This window comes from Capricornis sumatraensis, chromosome X (genome assembly GCF_032405125.1).
Source record: "Capricornis sumatraensis isolate serow.1 chromosome X, serow.2, whole genome shotgun sequence".
In the NCBI taxonomy this organism is placed as follows: domain Eukaryota; kingdom Metazoa; phylum Chordata; class Mammalia; order Artiodactyla; family Bovidae; genus Capricornis; species Capricornis sumatraensis.
In genome coordinates this window covers 34,170,367-34,182,591 of record NC_091092.1, presented here as the reverse complement: position 1 = coordinate 34,182,591, position 12,225 = coordinate 34,170,367, and the positions used below count along the sequence as shown (strand labels likewise).

At 41.8% G+C, this 12,225-nt stretch overlaps 1 protein-coding gene across 3 annotated transcripts in view; it reads right to left on the bottom strand.

The window, feature by feature from the left end:
* Positions 1 to 12,225, bottom strand: part of TENM1 (teneurin transmembrane protein 1) — a 624,193-nt gene that overhangs the window by 65,904 nt on the left and 546,064 nt on the right. For all 3 annotated transcript variants that reach the window (XM_068962599.1, XM_068962601.1, XM_068962600.1), the window contains one exon: positions 4,191 to 4,345. In XM_068962599.1, the coding sequence (XP_068818700.1) occupies positions 4,191 to 4,345 (155 nt within the window). The remainder of the gene's footprint in view (positions 1 to 4,190; positions 4,346 to 12,225) is intronic.

Genomic DNA, 12,225 nt, shown 5'->3' with positions numbered 1-12,225 from the left:
CCACAGAGGATGAGCTGTGCCCCATGCTGGCTTCCTCCTGGTCGACACTCTGACGCAGAGGATTTCCTTCAGTGTCTTCCAGCTTTTGTCTACCTGTACCGCACCTGGGTTCTTACTTGCACACACCTGGGAGCTGATTTGTTTCGATGCCAAATCTTCCTCTTACCAGCCCAACATCTCAAAAGAGTGATCTATTTTCACTTTCTTCATTTCCTCACCTCCCACTCTATCACTGCCATCCAACTCCAGTTAATTAGCACTCTACCAAAGGCACTCTTATCAGAGTCACAAATGCTGTCAAACCAAATGGCTTCTTAAAAAAAAAAAAAAAAAAACTACCTCATTTTAGTGACCTATAAGCAGAATTTGATATTAACTGTTCTCTTTTTGTTTTTTTATTTTTCAAAATATAAATTTATTTATTTTAATTGGAGGTTAATTACTTTACAATATTGTATTGGTTTTGCCATACATCAACATGAATCTGCCACGGGTATGCACATGTTCCCCTCTTTTTGAAAAGCTCACTTCCCTGGGTTTTTTGACCACACACATTCCTTGTTTTCCTTCTACTTGTCAGGTCTCTTTATCTCAGTTTCCTTTCTGTGGGTTCCTATTCCTTAGCCTTTTCTTGAATATTGACATGGCTGGAATTTGGTCTGAAGCCTTCTCTCTCTCTTTTTTTGTCCTTACATCCCCTCCCTGGAAGATCTCACTCAATCCTCTATTTGCTATTACTATGTGATTAAGCTGATAGTCCCGCCAGGTGGCGCTAGTGGTAGAGAACCCACCTGCCAAAGCAGGAGACATAAGAGACAAGGGTTCGATCCCTGGTCTGGGACGATCCCCTGGGAGAGGAAATGGCAACTCACTCCAGTATTCTTGCCTGGAGAATCCCATGAACAGAGTAGCCTGGCAGGCTGTGGTCCATGGGATCGCAAAGAGTCGGACATGACTCAAGTGACTTAGTGTGCACATTCACACGCACACATTAAAAATATATATATATATATATATATATATATATATATATATATATATAGTGTGTGTGTGTGTGTGTGTGTGTACGCTGCTGTTGCTAAGTTGCTTCAGTCGTGTCCGACTCTGTGCCACCTCATAGACGGCAGCCCACCAGGCTCCCCCGTCCCTGGGATTCTCCAGGCAAGAATACTGGAGTGGGTTGCCATTTCCTTCTCCAATGCATGAAACTGAAGTCACTCAGTCGTGTCCAACTCTTAGCGACCCCATGGACTGCAGCCCATCAGGCACCTCCCTCCATGGGATTTTCCAGGCAAGAGTACTGGAGTGGGGTGCCATTGCCTTCTCTGGTGTGTGTGTGTATATATATAAAATAAGGCCTTACTGTATAGCAAAGGGAATTCTACTCAAAACCCAGTAATGACCTCTAATGGGAAAATAATTTTAAAGAGTGGACATATGTATAACTGATTCATTCTGCTGTACACCTGAAATTAGCACAACATTGTAAATCAACTATATTCCAATAAAAGTTAAAAAAAGAATTTTCATGTTTAAGACTATCTTAAAAATACATTTTCTTGCTTAATGCTCTCATTGGCTCCGCATTGTCCACTGGATAAAACTGGAACGCGATCGTGCTTATATGGTCATCTACCAGATTATCCCCACTTACCCTCCAGCTTCATCTCTCACTACTCCTTCAAGCTTTTTGCATCATAGTGTCTCTTTGGTATTGGTATGTATGTTAACTGTGCCTGCTGAGCACTTACCATGCTTGTCTAAAGAACATACAGTCTATTGCGGGAAACTAGTTGGATACATAGCTTGGGAACAGAGAGCAGATTATACAGTAAGTGTAGTGATGTTAAATTTCAGGAAGGGAATGAGACCACAGTGAGGATTAGGACTGTTAGGGAAGGGTCCCATGAAGAGGTAAGGTGTAAGGAGAGTGGGAAAGGGGACCAGCAGTGGAAATTCCAGACAGAGGGTCTGGGACCCTGAAAAGCAGGCCCCTAAATAAAAATGGAAGGTTATACTGTGGACACTTAAGGAGAAATCAGTCTGGCCTCACTGTCTTGCGCCAGCCTAAGAAGAAAGATGCTAGTTACTCTTTAGGATGTTTGAAGGACACAACAGGAAGTGGTGGACAGCAGTGGAGACAGCAGCTAAATAATTTGGACATGAAGCCTGATTTCTTTTTTTGACCACCATGCAGCACGCAAGATCTTAGTTTCCTGAGCAGGGATCAAACCCGTGTCCCCTGCATTGGAAACATGATGTCATAACCACTGGACTACCAGGGAAGTCCCATGAAGCCCAATTTCTCTCCTAGGCTGTCCTGTTGGTTTCTAGCATCTACCCCCTACTACCCCACTCAACTCTCCATCTCCCACGTGCCCCCCCCCCCAAAAAAAAAAACAACAACTGTTTTTCTCATGCTGAGGTTGTGTAAGGAAAAGGGAAGGGGGGAGTCGGGGGCTCCTTTCAGGGAAATCAAGGCTTGGGGTGAAATGCCATAGAGAAACTGTAAGTCTGTCTCCTGGTTACCAGGTTCCTGTTCAGTGGGCTACACTCTTCACTCCAGTCTGAAAGGGGTGAGGTAGCTTTTACAGTGGCAGTTATGGCTTGTGAACCATTATGTGGAAAAGAACCTTTCTCGTGGTGATGACGATCCTGTGCTTGCTCTATGTAGACAAAGACCTCTCTTTTCAGCATAACTTTGCCACACAGAAACAGATAGATTGTCTACAGCTGACTGATTGCAATACTAAGTGTTCTATTTCAAGTAAAAAATATCCCCCAAGTGAATCATATACGTGCACCTTCTTTCTTTCATCCCCTCCTCCATATAAACACATTCACACCCTTCCTCATGGCCATAAATACTGCCCCCTTTGCTTGCCTCCTGCAGGATTTTGCATCATGGAAAGTTAGACTGCTCCAGGATAGCCTGATCCACTTGAATCTCTCTTAAAGATAGTTCATTCCTTTTGTCACTTTTCCGGGCCTTCCGATTCTTATTTTATTTTTTGTAGTTGACTCTGACTATTTTCTGAGTTACTTGGGTGAGGCAGGGGTACCCTAACTATGGAGACGATGGCTGGTTGCCTACCAAACAGCAGTCCTTCATTCCTGGCTAACAGAATCCTGATTTGGGTTCTAGAATTAGGTAGCGATATGCTCAGGGAGGCTGCCTCAGTTCCAGAGGGTCTGAATCCATTTTGGAAACCTGTTTACCCTCTGCCAGTGATTTAATTCTGGTCAATGTGACGCAATGTGATCTGCTGGCATCTTTGCCTACTTCTGCTCATCTCACGATGTGAGTTAATGAAGCCTTCTTGTTGAAATCACTTTGTCTGATCACTTAGAGTCAAAACCATCCTCTCTGATACACCAGTTCTAAAACTCTCAACTTCTATTTTAATCCATTTGAGAAGATAAGTAATCTACTTCATCAGAGTCATAGATTCATGGAAGTTAGTTTGAAAGTTCCTTTGATGACTGTCTAGTTTATTTCCCTCGTTTAACACAATAACCTCTTGCGTCTGCAAACTAAGTCATTCACAAGGTGCAGGGACTGTGCTATCTGCTCTGTAATCTCCACCTGTCTAATCCTGATTTTCTAGAATTCTTGTAAAATCAGAATTTTGGACTCAGATGGGAACTACACTGAATTTCCCTTTTATTCTCATTGGCAAAAATGCTTTCCTAAATAAATGTAAAATAGATCTCAGAGGGAATGTTGCTTTTACTTAAAAAAGAAAAATAACGCCCTAGAAATAGCTATTTACATACACATGAATAAGAAGTCATGCTCATATATTCATTAAAAAAGATTTCTAAAGACTTTGGTAATCAGTGCTTTTCCAAATGGGAGTTACTGTATTATTCAAAAAGAATACAATTAGATATCTTGGAAAATAATTCAACAAGTGAAATTGGTCTTACCCTCTAATTGATTCAAACTTGGACTTTAATTTTCATGCCAGCATTCCGTCTAGCATTACACCCATCCTAGTTCTCCCTTTTCTCTCAACTGGAGTTTTTCAGAGGAGGAAGAAAGTCACTTACATCAAGAGAAACTTCTGCCATCTGGTGTTATAACGGATACGCCAGGCTTCCTTTCTACCTAATTTCTGTATGAGAAAATTGTTATCCATTTCCATGATGCCAAATGGTGATAGTGCTTGAAAACCAGTGGTGCCTACCTGAGTGATGTCCATTCCTGAGTCACAGCTCAGTGGCTGTGTGGAAGTCAGACCGTTTGAGCCAATGACGGTTGTGATCACAGCATTCTCATCAATTCTCCGAATCATGGTCCCATCCACAAAGTAAATGAATCCGTGCCTATCAACTGTGATGCCTGTTGGGGAAGAGCAAATGGGCATTAGTAGTCCAAAGGGCCACATATGCACCAAGATCAGTATGTTCAAAGAAGCAATCAAAATGAAAAGGCATTTTAAAGACATATGGGTTCAATTTTGCTCAGCACAGACAGGACAGTAATGGGAGAGGTTTGTGTGGACACACATTCACTTCTTCGTGTATCGAGAAGAAAGGACAAAGTGTAACATGTGGAGATCAAGCTAGGTCTCATCATTTCATTGTCCAGTTTTACATTGCCACTCACTCTCCTGATACTTGCTCTGCCCCACAAACAGAAAACAGAAATTCCTCTTTAAGACAGATGGGAAAAAACAGGGGAGGCAGTGTAGGTTACATTGCTTTCAGAGTGCAGATGCATAGGCCATTGCTTATTTTCATAGTTGCGTTAGAAATAACTGACTTGGAAAGCATTAAAATTATTTTCATCAATTCACAGTCAGTTAACGGAGTCTGTAATAATTCTGATATACTGGGCTGAGTTTTTTTTTTTCCTGTATTATCTGTTAAGAGGGGGCTGGAGAGCAAAATTATGGTGTCACACAAGGAATGGTTAAGCTTCTAGAAAACATAAAAGTCAATAAAATTCTCACAGTAGTTTTACACACTGTGATAATTAAAGTCTGGTTTCTTGGAAACTATATAAAGGCAGTTAGAAGGCTTGGGTTCTAATACAGAATGCACCACTTTTAACTGTTGTGTGACTTTAAGTCATTTGTCTTGGAAAATTTCAGCCTCCTATTTGGTAAAATATGGAAAAGATTATCTGCCTGTGAGATTGTGATTTATATAATAAGGAAATTTTGGTCTCTGTTTCCTTTCCTAGCACAGAGCTCCTAAAACTCTTAGAATTTCCCGTAGTGTGAGAGAGAAATGTGACCAGTCTCCGAGGACTCAGGTCTCTTTGCTTCCATAAACGACAGTTCTCCAGAAAGCGTTTCATAGTACACATGGTTGCCACTGGGTTGCTCTTATCTGAGCATGTTACTGGAGACCTACTGGAGGGGCTATACTATGAGTCAAGGAAGAAAGCTCAGTGGAAGACTTTGAAGGCCACCTCCTGACCTAGGGGCTGGAGATTGAGTTCACATGCCAACGGTCAATAATTTAATCAGCTATGATTATGAAGCTTCCATAAAAAGCCAAATAGCTTATAAATAGCTGTGCAAAGAAGAGAAGCCAAAAGCAAAGGAGAAAAGGAAAGATATACCCATCTGAATGCAGAGTTCCAAAGAATAGCAAGGAGAGATAAGAAAGCCTTCCTCAGTGATCAGTGGAAAGAAATAGAGGAAAACAATAGAATGGGAAAGACTAGAGATCTCTTCAAGAAAATTAGAGATACCAAGGGAACTTTTCATGCAAAGGTGGGCTCAATAAAGGACAGAAATGGTATGGACCTAACAGAAGCAGAAGATATTAAGAAGAGGTGGCAAGAATACACAGAACTATACACAAAGATCTTCACAACCCAGATAATCAGGATGGTGTGATCACTCACCTAGAGCCAAACATCCTGGAGTCCAAAGTCAAGTGGGCTTTAGGCGGCATGACTATGAACAAAGCTAGTGGAGGTGATAGAATTCCAGTTGAGCTATTTCAAATCCTGAAAGACGATGCTGTGAAAGTGCTGCACTCAATATGCCAGCACATTTGGAAAACTCAGCAGTGGCCACAGGACTGGAAAAGGTCAGTTTTCATTCTAATCCCAAAGAAAGGCAATGCCAAAGAATGTTCAAACTACCACACAATTGCACTCATCTCACACACTAGTAAGGTGATGCTCAAAATTCTCCAAGCCAGGCTTCAACAATATGTGAACCGTGAACTTCCAAATGTTCAAGCTGGTTTTAGAAAAGGCAGAGGAAATAGAGATCAAATTGCCAACATCTGCTGGATCATGGAAAAAGCAAGAGAGTTCCAGAAAAAGCATCTATTTCTGCTTTATTGACTATGCCAAAGCCTTTGACTGTGTGGATCACAATAAACTGTGGAAAATTCTTCAAAAGATGAGAATACCAGACCATCTGACCTGCCTCTTGAGAAATCTGTATGCAGGTCAGGAAGAAGCAGTTAGACCTGGACATGGAACAACAGACTGGTTCCAAATCAGGAAAGGAGTACGTCAAGGCTGTATATTGTCACCCTGCTTATTTAACTTATATGCAGAGTACATCATGCGAAATGCTGGGCTGGATGAAGCACAAGCTGGAATCAAGATTGCTGGGAGAAATATCAATAACCTCAGATATGCAGATGACACCACTCTTACAGCAGAAAGCGAAGAAGAACTAAAGAGCCTTTTGATGAAAGTGAAAGAGGAGAGTGAAAAAGTTGGCTTAAAGCTCAACATTCAGAAAACAAAGGTCATGGCATCTGGTCCCATCACTTCATGGCAGAAAGATGGGCAAACAGTGGCAACAGTGGCTGACTTTATTTTTTGGGGCTCCAAAATCACTGCAGATGGTGGCTTCAGCCGTGAAATAAAAAGACGCTTACTCCTTGGAAGGAAAGTTATGGCCAACCTAGATAGCATAGTAAAAAGCAGAGACATTACTTTGCAAACAAAGGTCCGTCTAGTCAAGGCTATGGTTTTTCCAGTAGTCATGTATGGATGTGAGAGTTGGACTATAAAGAAACCTGAGCACCAAAGAATTGATGCTTTTGAACTGTGGTGTTGGAGAAGACTCTTAAAGTCCTTTGGACTGCAAGGAGATCCAACCAGTCCATCCTAAAGGAAATCAGTCCTGAATGTTCACTGGAAGGACTGATGTTGAAGCTGAAACTCCAATACTTTGGCCACCTGATATGAAGAGCTGACTCAATGGAAAAGACCCTGATGCTGGGAAGGAATGAGGGCAGGAGGAGAAGGGGACGACAGAGGATGAGACGGCTGGATGATATCACCGACTCAATGGACGTGGGTTTGAGTAAACTCCAGGAGTTGGTAATGGACAGGGAGGCCTGGTGTGCTGCAGTCCATGGGGTCGCAAAGAGTTGGACACGACTGAGTGACTGAACTGAACTGAACTGATTATGAAGCCTCCATAAAAACCCAAAAGGACATGGTTTGGAAAGTTTCCAGGTTGGTGAACATGGAGATTTGGGGAGAACGGCACACCTAGCGAGGGCATGGAAGCCTCCTCACTCTTTCCTTATACCTTGCCTTATGCATCTCTGGCTGTTCCTGAGTTACATCTTTTTATAATGAACAAGTGATCTAATGAATAAAATGTTTCTCTGAGTTCTGTTACCGGCTCTAGCAAATTAATGGAACCCAAGAAGGGAGGTGTTGGACCCTACTATCCATAGCAATTCTGTCAGAAACACAGGTGACAACCTGGACTTGTGACTGGCCTCTGAAGTGGTGGGGAGGCAGCTTTGCAGGACCGACACCTTAACCTGTGGGATCTGATGCTATTTACTGGCAGATCGTGTCAGAATTGAGTGAAATTGTTGTACACCCAACTGGTGTAGAATTGCTTGGTGGTGGTGGTGGCAGTTCTCGCCATGCTGAAAATCGGTCTCAAAACACCCTTTACTGCCTTCCCTGGCTAAAGTGATCAGCTGTCCTGGTTTGCTTGGGACTGAGGCAGGGTTCGGGCTTCCCAGGTGGAGTTAGTGGTAAAGAACTCACCTGCAAATGCAGGAGAAATAAGACATGCCGGTTCGAGATCTGGGTTGGCAAGATGCCCTGGAGGAGGGCACGGCAACCCACTTGAGTATTCTTGCCTGGAGAATACCCATGGATAGAGAAGACTGGCAGGCTACAGTCCATGGCATCACAAAGAGTCAGATGTGACTGAAGCGACTGAGCAGGCATGCACACACGAGGCAGGGTTTAGTTTTAAAAGGGGACAATCCTGGACAAACTGGCATGAGTTGGCTATTCTACACCTAGGCTGTTATAAATATCTAATAAAGTAATGCATTTAAAGAGAGTCAGACACTGATAAACAACATATCGTTCAACTCCTGTTTCCCTTGCTACTTTAAAAATAACCACATGATATTACTTTAAAACTAGTCTACAATTTAGTCTCTGTCTATCTTTTCCTATCTCTTCTTTATTTAGACCCTGTGAAACTCAGACTGCATGTTAAAGTTAGGAAGATCTGTGATAATAAGCATATCCCTTCAGTGCTCAAGCATGTGTATGCACACACACACACACACTCACTCACAATAATTTTCCTGGCAAAGAGTGAACTCATCTAAAGACAGTTTATAAACCCAGCTTAATAAACTGCTTTTAGATGAGCTAATTCTTTGGCAGGAGGTTAATATTAAGGCTTGACTTTATGATGTACTTTGATTATTCCTGATGTTCCTCACAAAGTATTAATCTTTAAGATCTATAGAAGTTACAGATTCATTTTAACTTTCCCTGAATGCCTCTAAAGTCATCTATGTTTTGGTGAGTTCACCAAGGAAACCAGCACATCTAAACAAGGGGAATTCCATGTCAATAAGTCCCTTTATTATTTTTAGAGGTATAAAGACCTTGACAGACCATAGTTCCCTTATGGGCTTCCCTGGGGGCTCAGATGGTAAAGAATCTGCCTGCAATGCGGGAGACCCGGGTTCCATCCCTGGGTCAGGAAGATCCCCTGATCCCCTGGAGAAGGAAATGGCTACCCACTCCAGTATTCTTGCCTGGAGAATTCCATGGACAGAAGAGCCTGGTGGGCTACAGTCCATGGGGTCACAAAGAGTTGGACACAACTGAGTGACTCACATTTTCACTTTCAACAAAGACCTTTAAGGAGGTTTTTCTTTTTCTTTTTTTTAAACAAAATTCTTTTAAGACTGGGGCAGGTCAAAGGATGATGGTACATGAACATTTCTTTCATCTCCAGAATATTTGGACTGAAGATGAACCAAGGAGTATCTTTGCTTTTTATTTTTGTGTTTTGTCACAATCAATTTCTTGAATGCTAGCTCTGGTGTGTGGCAGGACTATGATTTGGGATCACCGTCTATGGCTTCTGTATTCAGTATCACTGAATGTGAACTTGGAAATTTGGCTGTCATAAAAGGATGGACTGAGAGATCAAGAATCAAGTCTGGAGAGAGAAAGGCTAAAAGTAGATATGCTTGAAGTCTATGAAATCACATCAAACACTGTGCAAGTTCTATAAGAATGAAAGGACAAAGAACCCATGTACATGGACAGTAAGACTCAGTGTCGCTCTAACTGAGAGGTGATAAACTTGGAGAATCAAATCCCTGAAAATTGAAACAGATTCCCAAAAGGTATAGAAAAATAAATGTATTTCTACAGAAACTAGCAATACAGGAACATACATCTTTATGCTGACATCAGGGAGGACAATTCTGTTTCTTGACTACTACACTCTTCATCCCCATCAGAGGGTGGAGTTTGCTCTGCTCTGGGGAGGATAATCTTGGACTTACATTGTTTTCCGGCTTTTAATTTTTGTGAGCTTCTAAAATCCCATGGACAGAGGAGCCTGGTGGGCTGCAGTCCATGGGGTCGCTAAGAGTTGGACACGACTGAGCGACTTCACTTTCACTTTTCACTTCCATGCACTGGAGAAGGAAATGGCAACCCACTCCAGTGTTCTTGCCTGGAGAATCCCAGGGATGGGGGAGCCTGGTGGGCTGCCACTATGGGGTCGCACTGAGTCGGACACGACTGAAGCGACTTAGCAGCAGCAGCAAACACTGAACTGCTCTCTCTGTACATCTCAGCTGAACTCCACAGATGAGGCTTATTAAATACTCACTGTTGGCCTCCGGGGCTTATTTGGCTGACAGTTTGTAGGATATTCTCCTTTCATATATTTGTGTAGCAATTTCTTTTATCACTGTCCAAATTCCAAAATACTCCTTTTTTGGAGGTTCTTTAATTAAATTTAATTAGGTTATACTGACATTTGGAGTTGAAAAAGAAATAGTAGAAAGGGTTTTGAGGGACTGTGTGACAGTTTTTTTTTTATGCATCTAGGCATATTTTATACATGCCTATTTTCATTTCCTCTCATTTTCCTACACCAACCAACCCCCACACAAAAATTCCCCAAACAATTAGTTTTACAAACTCTTCACTGCCGAAGTTTAAGGGGTTTTTAATTTTCACTGAGGTTAAAAACCAAATGAAATCACAGGCAAGAAAAAAGAGAATTATTTCTGCCATTACTTGGTGGGAGGGTGGCGGGGAGGGGTCATCTCACATAATGAGTACTCTTATAGCCCAGGGATGCTGAAGATGTAGTGTGATCTACTACTGTTTGTTAGACTGAGTGGGAGGCGGTGGCTCATGCCCAGTATATCTTAAGTTTTATTCTTTGGAGATGGGGATGTGAGTGATTTCAGATCACATAAAGCCATCTGGGGCCAGCAAGATCTTGCAGATTCAATATGACTTTCAGATTTTGATATAGTTATACCCAGCTTTCCAAAATTTGTTACCCAATGTTGTGGGCATAATTTGTTCCAAGGGTCATGTCCCTTGCTGTGCTTACAACAGGGTTTTCATTAGCACTTAAAACACAATGGAAGGCACAGTCTTTGAATGAGAACGGATTTAAATGGGCACTGAGCAAATCGCTTCCAGGGTTTAAAATGTTAACCAGCATTCATTTTTAGAGCAAGCAAAAATGTAGAGATCTGTGCTATTACCACAAGGTTAGGCAGTGATGCGCGGTGGGTGGGGGTGGAGGTGGGAAGAACAACTCAAGACAGCTGAGTCCCCCCCCACCCCATCCCCACCGAGGAAAGCACTGCACTCAGGCGCCCAGACAGCATGTTTAGCTTGGAGCACATTTTTACATTTGTAAGAAAATAAATAAATCCTTGTAAATTAGTGCATATAATGAAAGCAGTGACAGACCATAACCTGGAAGTGTGAATGGGGCTGTCTCCATTCATCAGCATTAAGCCCTAACCAGCTCTTTCTAGGGAGGAAACTGCTCATAAATAAAGTGCATCTTGTAAAAAAAATTATTCACAGTGTCTTATGCAAAGTAGGGACATTATATCTGAACTGCAGACTCTTTTCTCTGTGAAGCATAGCTCTATATGAAACAGCTGCAAATTAACGGGCGAAAGTATTTGACTTCTTCTCTTGTCTTATTATCCTCCAATGAATAAATACTATAATTCTTAAGAAGGCAATTGCCTAAAGCTGGGGCAGCCTGGATAGTTACTAATAAATTGATCACCTGTTGGGGAAGAGGCTGCTGCTGATCGATACTGAAGCAGTAGGGGCAGCCTGATGTGGTATCACTAGGAGTCCAGATGTGGAGGTTAATAGCCTGGAAATAGTAGCTAAAATCCCAAATAAGATAACAGCAAAGATCAGAGTTTTTGGCTGTGCAGAATGCCAATTTCAAATGTTGGCAGAAGGCATCTCTGTATTTAATTTATAAAAATTACAGCTGTTGAGGCCACCTACATTTTTATTATTTCTGTATCAAAAATGAACCTTCTTGTGGGATATAAGCTTTGGAAAGTAGTCATAAAATTCTCTCCATCTATAGCCCTAGCAACCAGAAAACTGAAATACTGCTTTCTTTCCCCTGCCACAATCTGCTCTTTAATTTTATGAGACAGAGGTAAATGATCAAAATAAACTTTCAGCAAATGTCTTAAGTGCAAATATGGCATCAGCTAAATCTCCAATACTGAGAGGACCGAACTGTGTAGCTGACATTAACCAGTAGGTTGTAAAGTGCCCTTTAAATCAAAGAGATTAAAATAGTTTGCTTTGTTTATGTGCATTTCAATTCTCTGAAAATTGGCATCATATGTGTGGTCTATAAGGCAATTCTCAACTAAGCAGAAAAGTCCATTTCCCAATTGATCTAACAACTGTCCACTTATAATTACCTACGGGGA